At 52.1% G+C, this 15,577-nt stretch overlaps 1 protein-coding gene across 10 annotated transcripts in view; it reads right to left on the bottom strand.

Moving 5' to 3' along the window:
* Nucleotides 1-15,577, bottom strand: part of COL27A1 (collagen type XXVII alpha 1 chain) — a 109,300-nt gene that overhangs the window by 84,824 nt on the left and 8,899 nt on the right. Inside the window, exon 1 of one of the 10 annotated variants that reach the window (XM_053281852.1) lies at nt 13,053-13,114. The exons of the other annotated variants lie outside the window; for them this stretch is intronic. Within the exon in view, the coding sequence (XP_053137827.1) occupies nt 13,053-13,074 (22 nt within the window). The 5' untranslated portion in view covers nt 13,075-13,114. Of the gene's footprint in view, nt 1-13,052; nt 13,115-15,577 lie in introns of those variants that run through there. 10 annotated transcript variants of the gene reach the window in all.

Genomic DNA, 15,577 nt, shown 5'->3' with positions numbered 1-15,577 from the left:
TATAACGCTGCAAAATTATGTGCCGTAGTACGCAAAAGACAGCATGAGCTAATTAAGGATTACCTTGGACAGAAACTGCTTGCTCCTGATTGTATTTGACTCTCTGTGTGTGTATTTTACTGTATTTGTGCGTGCAAGATGGTAAAGCCGGTCGGAGATGGAAATGAAGATGATGACTATATTATTATTAAGAATATTCATATAACAATTTTCAGCAAAACAAAAGAGCTTTCAGAGGGTTTTGCATAGCACAGTTGGAAGGTGGTTTCCTGCTCCAAAGATGCACACACAAGGGAGACAGCAGCGATGGTCTGTGAGGAGGACACTTTGCTGGGCTGGATAGGGGCAGTTGCTCACCCCATGCTAAATGTAAGGGAGACACCATAATATGCCCCTTTGAGCATAAGAACAGCCCTGCTGGATCAGGACCAAGGCCCATCTAGTCCAGCATCCTGTTTCACACAGTGGCCCGCCAGCATTGCTAAGGGTGGGGCTGTTGGACCCCCTTGCTCAAGACCCCTAGAGCCCAGCATCTCTTCCAAGCCACACAGCAACTTCTTGGACGGCTCCTTTTGGCACTAGACTGGAAATACACCCACACCCCCTTCTCAATGCGATCTGTGCTGTCTTCCCTGTGAAGCAACACAGATATCTGCCGGCACAATTGTTTGGGATGGATTGAGCTTGTCTCTAGGGTAACCCCGTGAAGAATAGCACGTCTGCAGAAAGCACGGGGAAAGGTAACAGAATGTCAGGGGACTGTCTCTGAAGAACGAGAGGCGGAGAGGTATGCTGGGAGGCATGTGGGAAGCATCACTCTAAGGCCTCCACATAAGAACATAGGCAGCTGCCATCTACTGAGTCAGAGCCTTGGTCCATCTCACTCAGCATTATCTACCCAGACTGGCAGCAGCTCCTCCAAAGTTGCAGGCAGGCGTCTCTCTCAGCCCAATCTTGGAGATGCCGCCAGGGAGGGAACTTGGAACCTTCTGCTCTTCCCAGAGCAGCTCCATCCCCTGAGGGGAAGATCTTGCACTTCTAGTCTCCCATTCATATGCAAACCAGGACAGACCCTGCTTAGCTAAGGGGACAAGTCATGCTTGCTGCCACAAGACCAGCTCTGGTAAGAGGAAGTCCTCCACTCCTAGCTTGGCAGCATAAAAAGTCAGAGGACTTAATAAATCCTTTCCATCTGAATTCCTGGGGTTACACCTTTGGGGAAACAGCTTGCCTCAATACTACCTGGTGCTGTGAACCAGAACTTAGTAATGTCAGCTAGAGATGCCGATGAAGTTCTCTTGGCTCATCAGGCCCAGCAATAAGTTTTGGGAGGGGCAGGGGTGCTTGCCTGGAAGGAGAGGAGAGCATCCCAAGCCCCCCCAATTCTTCTCTGGCTCAGATTGAATATCCCTGTTGGATTCAGTGGAGATAGATCTTCAAAGCCACCCTTCATCCTTCATGTAAATGTACAGGGACCTGCCCATTTCCCCGGAACAGGGATTCCCAGATATGTTGACTATATTATTATTATTATTATTATTATTATTTCTTGTTTACACAGTCAGACAGGTGTTATTGACTGGTTTGTTTTATCCAGACATTGAGTCCTTCCCAAGGACCTGGGATGCCAGAATTAATTATCATTATTATCATTATCATTATCATTATTATCATTATCATTATTATTTGACATACGTTGACTGGTGGCTGTGGGCCACCTCCAGCCTCAGAGGCCTCTAAATACCAGTTGAGGGAAGCAACAGCAGGAAAGAAGGAATGCCCTCCGCTTGTGCCTGTGGGCTTCTCAGAGGCATCTAGTGGGTCACTGTGGGAAACAGGATGCTGGACTAGATGGGCCTCCTTGGGCCTGATCCAGCAGGGCTTAACCGCCATAATCCCCAGCCAATGGCCACTGCAGGTGAGGAATTTTGGACATCTGGAAAAGCCGTCTGGAAACACTGATAGCCATACAGTATCTACACACTTCTTCCTGGGAAGGAGGGCTAGTCTTGTGGTAAGAAGCATGAATTGTCCCATTTGCTAAGCAGGGTCCATCCTGGTTTGCATTTTAATGGGAGACTACATGTGTGAGCGCTGTGAGATATCGCCCTTAGGGGAGGGGGCTGCTCTGGGAAGAGCATCTGCCTGCTTGCGTGCAGAAGGTCCCAAGTTCCCTCCCTGGCAGCATCTCCAAGATAGGGCTGAGAGAGAGAGATTCCTGCCTGCAACCAGGGAGAAGCCGCTGCCAGTCTGTGAAGACAATGCTGAGCTGGACGGACCAAGGGTCTGACTCCATATATGGCAGCTTCCTATGTTCTTCCTGCAATGGAAGGGGTTCTGGCAGCCAGGTATTGGGGAGGGGAGGGGAGGGGAGGGGGAGGAGCCAGAGAAGTGAGCAGGTGGGGACGGGTGCTGAGAATTCACAGGGCCATTATGGGAAGGACTCAAGTCTGTCGTACTCTGATGGCATAAACAAGGGCAGGGCGGGGTCCAACCCCCCCCTTAAGTTCCAAGCCTGTTTTGGACCCCGCTCTGCCCCTGTTTATTTATCAAGCTATTTCTCAAAAAGTGGGGATTGTTCTTTCTTTGGAGTCCAGTTCCGATGGGCTTATCCATCCCTAATTAAAAATAAAGGAAACTGCCCAGAGAGGTGACTTTGGGGCAGTGCAGAAATATACTAACTCACTAAGTTCCCTCACTTTCTTTTTTACAAGCTGCATTTCCCTTTCCTGCCTCCCCGCTCTCGTTAATGTTCCAAAATCAGATTTTCAAGCTTCTCTCTGCAACACTGAACAAACCCCTCGCTTCAAGGGGAAGGGAAGTGAAGGGGAGCAGGGGGAATGTGGAATTCAGGATTTCCCCCAAAGCTTCTGGGGCTCAGGATGCTGCCCCCCATCCCACCCGCCGATTCTTAGGCGGTGGTTGCTGGTCTGTGTCTTCGGTGTGGCATGGCATGGAATGTTAAGGCCCCACTGAAAGCTCTATAAACCCTTGACAGGAGGGTGGGGGGCGGGGGGGGATTAGAAAGTGCTCTGTTTAATGTCTCGGCTCAAAAGCGGGTGCTTGATTCGGCCAGTCAAGACCCGGAGAGGAGCAGCAGAACGGGAACGGAAGGTTTTGTACCTCTGGCGATGAAAATGTTCAATTGGCGCTTTTGCCGTGGATGATGGGGAAACGGTTAAATGGGTCCCAGGCCCATCCAGTCCAGCATCCTGTTTCCCACAGTGGTCCACCCCCAGGTGCCTCTGGGAAGCCACACAACCAGGAGATGAAGGCATGCCCTCTCTCCTGCTGTTGCTCCCCTGCAATTGGCATTCAGAGGCCTCTGAACCTGGAGGTAGCCTGTAGCCATCAAGACTAGTAACCACGGAGAGCCCTGTCCTCCATGAATTTGTTTATGCTCCTTTTAAAGCCACCCAATTTGGTGGCCCTAGCCACTTCAGGTGGCAGAGAGTTCCACAGATTAGTTATGTGTGGTGTGGATAATTCTCCGTGCGAGTATATCAGTGAAGAAACCTGTCGTCTCAGGAAGAGTTATTTAGCGCCCCCCGCCCACAATATCTGGGTCCTCAGCCTCAATTTCTCCATGATCCCAGAGCAGGGCTGCAAAACTTCAGCCCATCAGATGTTGTTGGATTACAACTCCCATCATCCCCAGCCTTAGGGACCAATAATCGGGGATGATGGGAGTTATAGTCCAACAGCTGGAGGACCGGAGTTGCGCAGTGCTCAAGCACCCCTACGCCCACAACGGCTCCCTCCGCCAACCCAAAGAGCCGTTCAGCCGAATTTCCCAGGCTGCCGACTGTGAGAAAGAGACGGGGCCTTGGAAATAAAACCGTTTTATAGCGCCCGGCTCTCCAAGGCCCGCAGGGGAATCTGTTAAGCATCATGCTTCCTCCCAGACGAGGCAAATCTGGTTGCGTGTGTGTGTCAAAAGGGCTGCCTCTCGCAAGACGTAAAACATTCCTCTCGCATGTAAGTCAAGACGAGGCATCTGGTCTTACATGAGACGGAAGGGAAGCGGGGAGGGGGCGCTCCTCCTCCCCGCCCCCCCCAACAGCGCCGCACAATTAATCTCAAAAGCATATGGAGCGGGTAAGTTAGCACAGGATGGAACCGCTGCAGACAGATCAGGTTTTGGCCAAGGGGCCCACAGCCCGCTTTCTGGTTTCGGAGTGGGAGGTGGGGGGGACGCATTGCAGGGAAATCAAATGCTGGGAATAAATGAAGTGGCCCAATTGCTCCTCTGCCTGAACAATTAGCATGCCGGTTGCACTGGATGGGCAAGACCTCTCCTGTTTGAACACTTCTCCCCCTTTTCTTTTCGCAGGAAGGGAAAGCTGCCTGCAGGAAAAGCATTGTAATTGGCACAACCATTTGCTGGCTGAGAGAAAAGGGCGCGCCAAGCAGCCCCAATTCGATTCGGAAGCTGCCGGAGTGCTTCGGAGCCCCTCCGATTCGCTTCAGGGGTGACTGCTTCGCTTCGGCCTCCAACGGAAGCTGTTGCTGCAGCTGGAGACTGAAGACCAGTCCACTGGCCATGGGCAGGAGGCAGGAACATAGGAAACCGCCTGCTGTGGAGTCTGACCATTGGCCCAACCAGTTCAATAATAGGGCTGCTCAACTCTGGCCCTCCTGCAGACGTTGGCCTACAACTCCCACAGTCCCTGGCTATTGACCATGGGGGCTGGGTATTATGGGAGTTGTAGTCCAAAAACAGCGGAGTGGGGGCCTAAGTTGAGTAGGACTGGTCTACACTGACTGGCAGGGGCTCTCCAGGCAGGAATCTCTCCCAGCCTTACCTGGAGATGCTGCCAGGGATTGAACCTGGGACCTTCTGCATGCACAGCAGATGCTCCTCCCCTGAGGCCTTTTCAATGTAGCGGAGCAAGCATGTGACACTGAGCTACAGGCCTTCTTCACAACTCTGGAGGAGCACTGGTCTTGTGGGAGCAAGCATGGTTTGTCCCCTTAGCTAAGCAGGGTCTGCCTTGGTTGCATATGAATGGGAGACTACATTCAGCAAGATATCCCGCCCCCTTAGGCGATGGAGCTGCTCTGGGAAGAGCATCTTGGTCCCCTCCCTGGCAGTATCTCCAGACAGGGCTGAGAGAGACTCCTGCTTGCAACCTTGGAGAAGCCGCTGCCAGCCTGTGTAGACAACCATCCTGAACTCGATGGACCAAGGGTCTGACTTGGCATATGGCAGCTGCCTATGTTCCTACATGTGATGCTGCCTCCTACTGAGTCCGACCCTTGGTCCATCTCACTCAGCACTGTCTGCACTGACTCGCAGCAGCTCTCCAAGGTTCCAGGCAGGAGTGTCTCCCAGCCCTACCCAGAGATGCTGCCAGGGATTGAACTGGGCACCTTCTGCAAACAAAGCAGATGCGATACCACCAAGCGATAGCCACACAGCCCCAAACTCCAAATCTCTTCCCGGGAGGCCACCGGTGCTGGATACTCCAGCCCTGGGGGACTTTAATTGGGACCGGGGGGCCCAGGTTGAAGCGGGCCCCTCCTCTTCCGCCACCATCTCCTCCTGCTCAGCGTACAGGCAGACCCTGACAGGAAGGCACACAAGCCCGGAACTGTCTTTTGCTGCTTAGTTTGCAGCATCTCGGCCGCTCCATGCAAAGCGATACGCCGTATCAGCCCTGTGCAATAGACCTGCCCTTCACTGCCGAGGCTGGGGCCTGAACCTGCCCCCCGGAATATGAAGCAGGAGCTCTACCACAGCGCTACAAGCTCGCCTCCCCTCACAGCTGAATCGCAACGACGCCCAGGAGGAGAAACATCACGTTCTCGCCACCATCTGTTTCTGTCACTTCTGTGGACGTTTTCCAAGTTTTAAAAGGTGGGCAGGGGGACCACATGCATCCCAGATGCCTTGTATTTCTCTGGGATTCGGTGGGGAAGAAATCGGGTCAAGATGGAGGTCACTGACGAAGGCTACCTCGCAGCTCTGCTCTTTGCAGAGAGGCCCCCGAAGGAGGGCAATTCTCTGCATGTCCACCAGCATCCCTGCAGCTCTGGCATGGAGGAGACCTCTCTCTCTCTCACGCGCACACACACACGACATAATGACATGACATAAGTTACACAGGAAACACAGGAAGCTGTCACATACTGAGTCAAACCATTGGGGTATCTAACTTTTTATTGTCTTCACAGACTGGCAGCAGCTTCTCCAAGGATGCAGGCAGGAGTCTCTCTCAGCCCTCTCTTGGAGATGCTGCCAGGGAGGGAACGTGGAACCTTCTGCTCTTCCCAGAGCGGCTCCATCCCCTGAGGGGAATATCTTCCAGTGCTCACACATGTGGTCTCCCATTCAAATGCAACCAGGGTGGACCCTGCTTAGCTAAGGGGACAAGTCATGCTTGCAACCACAAGACCAGCTCTACATAACCTACAGGTTTGTGATATCATAGTTCAGCACATAGTTAAAGATCAACTGACAACGATTCTTAATGAACTCCTGGCGGATTTTACTGGCTATTAAACAGAACTTAGCCACATTATAAGATCTCAGGTCATTCTGGTCAGTTGAAAGATAATAAGAATCTGTATAACCTGGATGGCAGCTAATAAAAGGGGTTATATGTTTATGCCATATAGCTCAGTAAAACTGACAATGAAGGAGCACACGAGCTGTTGTTTCAACATCTCCCGAGTTGCAGGGACAAGTACCTTCTTTGTAGGGGATTTTTCAATATTCCCCTTCCAGGACTGCTATTTGCAAGGTGTTGCATCGTGCCTGTGTCAGAGCTCTGCAGTATTTTGGTACCGTTATCAAGTTTAGATTTCTAGCAGGGTTGAAGCTCGGAGCTTGGTTGCCCAAATGGACACCAACAGGAACAGAGAGCCCTGGTCAATTTGACGCTCCAGATCATATATCCTTCGCCTGAGTTTGGCCCTGGCATTTTCATACCCCAGAGATATCAATGCAGAAGGGGAGAAACCCTAATGATGCAGCCTTTCCTCCATCTCTCATTTCCACCTGGAGTGGTAGGTATCCATTAACACAAGTGGAGCTAGACCTGCAGGGTGGATCTAGTTCAGGATTGTCTACCCAGACTGGCAGCGGCTTCACCAAGGTTGCAGGCAGGATTTTCTCTCAGCTCTATCTGAAGATGCTGCCAGGGAGGGAACGCAGAACCTTCTGCATGCAAGGAGGCAGGTGTCCTTCCCAGAGTGGCCCCATCCCCTGAGGGGAATAGCTTACAGTGATCACAGATGTCTCCCATTCAAATGCAAACCAGGGTAGATCCTGCTTAGCTAAGGGGACCATTCACGCTTGCCACTAGAAAACCAACTCTCCTACAGTTGCACTGTACCCTGTTTTATGCCGGGGTTCAGGCTTGCTGGAAAGAATGACATTTCCAGTTTTTATTTTCGGCAAAACAGTCCACATTCTTTCCCCAAATGTTGCCAAGGAGCGAGAAGCATTTCCTCCACCACCAGAGTCACGGTAGGCAACCTTGGCATTCCAGCTGTTGCTGAACTATAGCACAATTTATTGTGACTGGGGATGTTGGGAGTTGTCGTTCAACAACAGCCCGAGAGCCAAGGTTGCCTACTCTGCCCTGGCAGTGGAGGAAATGCTTCTCATCAGTAAAAGATGCCAATATTCCTCATCAGGCTTTAGAGAATGGGGTGGAGAGGGAGGAGGCTTGTAGGGCACCGTGGTGTGGTTCTCAAACCCAGGCTCCCAACAGCTTGAGGAACCAAGCTTGGAACATCAGGGAAAGCCATGCTCCTACAGGGTCCCTATGTTGCTTAGGCTGCAGTACCCTTTCTGGCCATCAATTGTGTGGCACTGCAGAGCAGCAAAATTAAGCTAATCTCTCCCACTGCCTGAGAGCTGCCCCAAACCCACATGAAAGTGTCTGGGCTTTGGCCACTAGAGGTCCCAGTTCGCTCAGTGGCAGAGAATCTGCTTTGCATGCAGAAGGTCCCAGGTTCCATCCCTGGCAGCATCTCCAGGTAGGGCTGGGAGAGACCCCTGCCTGAAACCTTGGAGAGCTGCTGCCAGTCAGTGCAGATAATATTTAGCTACACAGACCAAGGGTCTGACTCAGTATAAAGCAGCTTCTGTAGAATCCAGAGGAAAGAGCTGGGGCACACAAGGACAAGGCAGTGGAGGAGAATCATGAATATTAACTGTTTAATGAAACAGACCTTGTTTACAGCCAAGCAAGGGCAGACCTTGTTTTCCGTGCTCTTGCTCCTGGTTGTTTGTAAGCCCTGCCTCCACTCCAGGACTGGACTAAAAGTAACCAAAGCCCCATTCAAAAGCTGGCCGGGGTCAAGGAATGGTTTAACCAAAACCACCCCAGCTTCCTGCCTATGTTCTAAGACAGCCCCATCTTGATGCCTTATATAACCACAACGGGGCAAAATCTGACAGAGAGACATCTCCCTGAAGTTTCTGGATTATAACCATAACCCGTAGTGCAGACTGAAGCCTCAAAAGCACACACATCACCAGCACCCACTTTTTGCAGGTCTTAAGGTCTTCCCGTCAAGCTAGAGATTTCATTTGATTTTAAAAGACTGGGTACTAAGTCAATCCTACAGTATAAAACGAAAGACACCAGCGAATCAAGCAGCTGGTGGTGCTGTGGGACCCAACGGAGGGTCCATCATGGGGTTGCTGTTCTGCCCGCTCATTTACAGCATTAACACCAGCAAAAGGTCCACACGCTAACGAGTTTGTACGGGTGACCTATCAAGGGTGGGCTTCTAATCCGCCGATTAGGAATCACGACCCGCCAGCGATGTGCACCCAGGGTGACTTGAAGAGGCTTAGAGGCTGAGGCCGCTTTCGCTTGGCCTCTTGTTTTGACAGATCCAGCTAATCGGCACCGGATTACTTTCACTCGGAATCAATCTGCGCCGAGGAAGGAAATTGTGGCAGGGGCCGGTTAGCCACAAAGATGCCCAGCACTCGGTCACAGGCCGTGCTCCTTGTAACAGGGATTCTCGGAGGTTGCTGACGACAACTCCTCGCTTTCCCAGCTGCAACAGTCTTTGGCTGTGGATTAGGGGAATTGTAATCAACAACCTCAGGCAATTCCTGTTACAGGGAACATGGGCCATAGACTCAGGGGCAGTCAAGCTCAGAGATTCTGCCCATGTTCTCCATGTTCAAAATTTCCCGAGGAACATAGGAAGCTGCCATATACTGAGTCAGACCATTGGTCCATCTAGCTCAGTATTGTCTACCCAGACTGGCAGCGGCTTCTCCAAGGTTGCAGGCAGGAGTCTCTCTCAGCCCTCTCTTGGAGACATTGTCAGGGAGGGAACTTGGAACCCAGATGCTCTTCCCAGACCTGCTCCATCCCCTGAGGGGAATATCTTGCAGTGTTCGTACATTGTCTCCCATTCATATGCAACCAGGGCAGACCCTGCTTAGCTAAGGGGATAAATCATGCTTGCTACCACAAGACCAGTTCTCCTCCCTAGATTTCAGAGCTCCAAATTACATGGGATTAAAAGCAGGCAGCCACATGGTGAGACATTTACTGGTGTCTCTTTGGACATTCCTGGTATTTTCCTGGGACTGGGTGGGAATTTTGACAAGCCATTTGAGCACTGGTTGAAGGCAGAAGGTCCCAGGTTCAATCCTTGGCAGCATCTCCAGCTAGGAGACTCCTGTGTGAAACCTCAGAGAACCACTGCCAGTCAGTGTACTGAGTTAGTTGGACCAGGGGTCTGACTCAGTATAAGGCAGCATCCTAAGTTTGTGATGGGGTTGCAGCTCAGTGGAGCATCTGCTTTGCATGCAGAAGGTCCCAGGTTCAATCCCTGGCTGCATCTCCAGGTAGGGCTGGGAGAGACTCCTGCCTGCCACCTTGGAGAAGCTGCTGCCAGTCAGGGTAGACAAGACTCAGCTCGACGGACTGATAGTCTGACTCAGTATATGGCAGCTTCCTGTGTTGCTCTCCATGGTCACAAAATATTAGCAGTGATCATCTCAGTTTGATCATTCAGATCCTGCCACTGTACCACGAGTCTTGGCTGGTGACCCTGCACTTAAAATGCGAATCGTAGAATGTCAGAGATGGGAGCACCCTTAGAGGTAGTCCAACCCCTGGCTACCGTGCAAGAAACCTTTACAGCATCTTCGACGGACGGCCCTCCAGCGCCCAGCCTCTGTTTGAAAATCCTGAAAATACATGCAATTCTGGGCCGCAGAAGATAAATGAGGCCATTTAAGCTTTGACGTTTTGCTCCTCATGATGGAAGAGCACCTCAGGTATCTCCCTCGCCACTCCATTAATTACGCAAAGAAAAAAGTAAACCGAGAGAGAGGACGACCTGTAAGAAGGCAGGTGTTGACCTGCGGCTCTGAACAGTTCCAAAGCCTTTCCCCCCAGCTCTGTGTGCTTGGGGCATGACCAAGATGAATATGTTCAAATCAAGTCCTAGGAAGGTGGGGAGCGTCTTTACACCCACTTAATTTATATGGGGGGGTTCTAGTTCCCTTTGCCACCTAATGGCACAGCGGGGAAGTAACTTGCCCAGGGAGCAAGAGGTTGCTGGTTCGAATCCCCGCTGGTACGTTCCCCAGACTATGGGAAACACCTCTATCAGGCAGCAGCGATCTAGGAAGGTGCTGAAAGGCATCATTTCATACTGCACACTAGGAGGCAATGGAAAACCCCTCCTGTATTCTGCCAAAGACAACCACAGAGCTCTGTGGGCGCCAGGAGTCGACACCCACTCAGTTGCACAACTTTACCTTTCCTTTAGTCCCCTTTAGGTTTGTGCTCAGACAGCCGTCTTCTCTGTTTTTCAAGCAGGGGCCACTTGGGCAAAAAAGCCTTCAATGCGAGAGCCATGTCCCACTGTGCTGACCTGCACACTGGTCTTTTCTCAGTGCTGGGAGGGCCCTTCAACCGAGGAGAAGCTCTCTCTCAAGCGCTCAATGTTTTTAAAGCAAAACAAAGCAAAACAAAGCAAAACAAAGCAAAACAAAGCAAAACTAAACCTAAACTAAACCTAAACTAAACCTAAACTAAACCTAAACTAAAAACATATTTTTAAAGAGGCTTTTAAATGCCCCATCTTTGGCTATATCTGGTAGGTTCTTTAGGTTTTTAGTTTTTACCCTTCTTAACTTTTAGCTTTTTAAATAGCTTGTAATTCGAGACTTAATTCTGATTGTGGTTTTAGCCTGGACTTTTAACTTGTCTACTTAATTCGGTTGATCTTATTAATTTTATTTTACATTGTCTCAATTTTATTGTTTGGATTTGCCCTGAGCAGTGTACTGGAGGGGCAGGGTATGCATATTTTTAATAATACATAAAATAATGATGTTGCCAGGTTTCCAGCTTCTGCCCAGACTCTGCCTGCCTCCCATGTGTGCAAATCACCATTCCGGATTGCAATCCCCAGACCAAGTGCATGCGACTGCCTGCTCTCCTCTGACAGCGACGCTGCTTTTAGCCTCACCACTTTCTCCCCAATGGGACAGGTGGAGGCCACCAAAGAGCCTCCATTTCCAGGCCCCGGGAGCTGAAATGCATCATGGCTGCCACATTGGGGATGGGGGCATAGCTTCTCCTTTAAAGACCCCTGCCTGAAACCTTGGAGAACTGCCAGTCAGTGCAGACAATACTAAGCTAGGCAGACCAAAGGTCTGACTCAGTATAAGGCAGCTTCCTAAGTTTCCTGTCCTCTTTCTTCCAGAGATTCAGAGCCTGGCACATCTCCTTGCTCCTCCTCATCTCCTTTTGAAGCCTGCCCAGCCCTTATTTATGCCTGGTTAAAAAAGGGCAGGTCTTCTTTCATCTGGCTGGCTGTCAAGGGCCTCTCGGAGTGCTCTTCTCCGGCAATTAACCAGGGATGTGCCCCCAGCAAACCCACATCTTCTATCACAAGCGACAAGGTAATGGACTAGGCCAAGAGATGCGAGTGTGCATGGCTGGCAGGCCTGGGTGTCGTGACCCAGCGCCTTCTGGCCAGGACCAGCCCAAAACTGGATCCTCCCCGGAGGAGGATGCATCCATCAGCTCAAGCACCTACTGGGACTAAGGGCAGGTGGCGGACACCGAGAATCCCTGAGACCAACGCCCAGAAGGATGCCTTGCTTGAGGAGGCTGCAGATTTGGAGGACCCAACGCTCTCTAACCAGTCCCAACGCCAGACTTTCCAAGATCACCTCAAGAGCAGAAGCGGCAGCGAATCTAAGCAGAAGCCCAGACCTGAAGGTGTGGCGTCCACCTAGGAGAGCTGGTCTTGTGGTAGCAAGCATGCATGGTCCCCTTTGCTAGGCAGGGTCCGTCCTGGTTTGCCTTTGGAGCGGTATATAAGTGCTATTGCTATTGCTATTTGGATGGGAGACTCCATGTGTGCACTATAAGATATTCCCCTTAGGGGATGGGGCTGCTCTAGAAAGAGCACCTGCCTGCCTGCTTGCATGCAGAAGGTTCTAGGTTCCCTCCCTGGCAGCATCTCCAGATATGAGATGAGAGAGACTCCTGCCTGCAACCTTGGAGAAGCCGCTGCCAGTCTGGGTAGACCATATTGAGCTACCTGGAACAAGGGTCTGACTCTGGTATATGGCAGCTTCCTATGTCCCTAGCTGCATCAGGCCTCTCATCCCTGAGCCCTGAAGAAACCTGAAGAAGCCAGATTTCTATGCAACCGACGCACCTGAGAGTTAACCAGCATCTGCCGGTACCTCCCTCCTACCTGCAGGGGCTTTGTCTATGCATCTATCAGGATCATAACATCTCAAACTCTTTCAGAAACAGATATGATTAGCCACAACAACAACAGTCTGCTTTGAATGGCAGTAGCACCATGCAATGGCTTCATAGGGTTTGGACCGGCCTTCTAAAGCACAGCGGCCACCGGAAAGAAGGACGAGGAGCGGGTGGTTCTGCACAAGGGCGACGGGATGAGCGGAAGAAGAAGGGGACCGAGGTGCGTCGAGGGAACCCTTTCCCCACTCCCTTTTCTTCCTCTAATCACTTCCAGGCAACCAGGACGGGATGCTCCGGGGTCATTCCTAAGAATCCAAGAATCCACCTCACCTGCCTGCGCGGGCCTTTCCATCCTGAAGAGATTAAACGGAGGTCTCGCAATTGCTTCCAGATGCCTCTTCCGTGTGGCTCCCTCAGCTCCGGACTCTTCCAGCCCTTGGACTCAACGCCACGGGGCCGGAGGGAGGAGGAGGAGGTCAAAGCCGGGCAGCGCTCCACACCGGCCCAGAGGTCAAGGACCCAGAGCTGCCGCCCCATGGCGGCCCAACGTGAGCGTCACCCGAGGGCACGCTTGCGGCATCTGCCGAGACAACGGCTGAAGCGGTGCTTACAATCCAGCTCTCATCGGTGACATTAGGGGGGGCTCGGGTTCATCTCCGTGGTGTACAGGCTTTTCTAGAGTGAGAGGAAATGCCTCCAAGGGCATGGGATCCTTCAGGGTTCACCCCAGCAGACACACCTAGCTGCATGCTCGGTCGCACGGCGACACGAAAAATCGGGGACTTCCAACCTTTGAGTGGGCTCAACAATGCTCTTCTTTTAAGAGAGAGGGTCGCTCAGCTCCCTTCAGTGTCGGGGAGACCAACTGTCCCCGCTCACTCCGGTGACTTTCTTTCTGGAGCCTCCCTGGAGTCTCCTATGAGACTGTGACCCCTTGCACACAGTTGGGGAACCACCCCTGCACACCGGGCCAAGAGGCACGTTGGAAAGTGGTTCCATTTCTTAAGGGAAGAGCAACTGTCCCTATCCAGCCCAGACAGTCTCTCCAGGGGCTGTTGCCGGTGTCTCTTCTTGGACTGGGAGCCCCTTGGGGCAGGGAGTCATCTTCTCATGGCTGTTGCCATGGGAACCTTTCTGGCTGCCAAGCAGGGGGGGAGCAGGTGCGCCATGAATAATAGATGAGCGGCCCCCTCAGGCAAAGGTCGGCCTCTTGGAGGGGCCCCTGGACCAGGCCAAGAGGCATTGATTCAAAATGGCGGCTCTTTTCTATTTAGCAGGCGGTGGGGGGGGGACAACTGTCCCTCTTCAGCCCTGCACAGAGTCTCTCCGGTGGGTGTTGTTTGGGAGCCTCTTTGGGGCAGGGAGCCGTCTCGTCACGGCTGTTGCCATGGGAACGTCTCTGCTTGGAATGCTGGGTGGGCAGACGCGCCATGAATAATGGATGAGCAGCCCCCTCAGGCAAAGGTCGGCTTTCGTAAGTGGCCCCTGCTCACTGGGCCGAGGGGAACAGAGGAAGCTGCCATCTACTGAGTCAGACCCTTGGTCCATCTAGCTCAGTATTGTCTGCACAGGCTGGCAGCGGCTTCTCCCAGGTTGCAGGCAGGAATCTCTCTCTCAGCCCGATCTTGGAGATGCTGCCAGGGAGGGAACTTGGAACCTTCTGATCTTCCCAGAGCGGCTCCATCCCCTTAGGGGAATCTCTTCCAGTGCTCACACTTCTAGTCTCCCATTCATGTGTAACCAGGGTGGACCCTGCTTAGCTAAGGGGACAAGTCATGCTGGCGACCACAAGACCAGCTCTCCTGCTGAAGATGGCGGCTCACTCCTGTTTAGCAGGGGAAGAGCAACTGGGAGAGTATATCAATGCAATAATAAACAAACAAACAAACAAACGGCCTCTCTTCAGCTCAGCTCAGCATCCCTTCTGTTGCTGGGGTCTTCCTCGTATATTATTTGACATGTTGTGGTTGCTGATGGTGAGCGCATTTGCGTGGGCAGACACCATCCAAGTCATAAATGAGCGGCCCCCTCAGGCACAGGCCGGCCTCGTGAAGCAGCCCTTGCTGACTGCGCCATGAGGCACCTCGTTCAAAGGGCAGCTCTCTTCTGTTTAACGCCATGTCTCTCCAGTGGCGGCGGCTGCTGTTGGCATCTCCCTTGCGTCCCTTTTTAGACTGTGACCCCTTTGGGGCAGGGAACCCTCTTCAGGCCCTGTTTGGGAATCGCCATGGGAAACTGGGCCAAGAGGCACCCGCTCAAAATGGTGGTTCTTGCAGATTTCACAGAAGGAGAGCAGCCCAACCCAGCACCCCTCCCAGCGGTTTTTGCTGGAGCCCCTTCTTGGATTGGGAGCCCCTTGGGGGCAGGGAATCATTTTCTCACTCCTCTTTTGCTAGGCAATCCACTTTGAGAACTTTTTTCGGGTTGAAAAGCAATATATAAATATTCTTCTCTCTCTCTCTCTCTCTCTCTCTCTCTCTCTCTCTCTCTCTCACACACACACACACACACACACACACACAACCTCCACTTGACTTGAACCTAATAAAGAGGAAACAACTTGCCCTGGGCTAAACTGGCTTGACCTGTGGCCCAGGCCTATCACTTTGACACTCCACTGGTTTGATGCGAGTAGAACTGCAAGCACCTGTGCAACGAAGCCATTAACTGGGCCGCGTCGCTCCTGGTACGGAATTACAGGTTGCGCCCCAAAGGCCAGGACGTGCGCTAGCATTTGGAGGCGTAAAAGCAACGGGAGCGTGGCCTACAGCGAGGGGGGGGCTGACTGAAAGCTTGCAGGACCTACAGAAGCCCGAGGTCCAACTGCCAGGTGCAAAGACATCTCTTTTCCGGCA

This window comes from Hemicordylus capensis, chromosome 17 (assembly GCF_027244095.1).
Source record: "Hemicordylus capensis ecotype Gifberg chromosome 17, rHemCap1.1.pri, whole genome shotgun sequence".
In the NCBI taxonomy this organism is placed as follows: domain Eukaryota; kingdom Metazoa; phylum Chordata; class Lepidosauria; order Squamata; family Cordylidae; genus Hemicordylus; species Hemicordylus capensis.
Note: the sequence above shows the minus strand (reverse complement) of the source record. Positions and strands in the feature narration are given on the sequence as shown.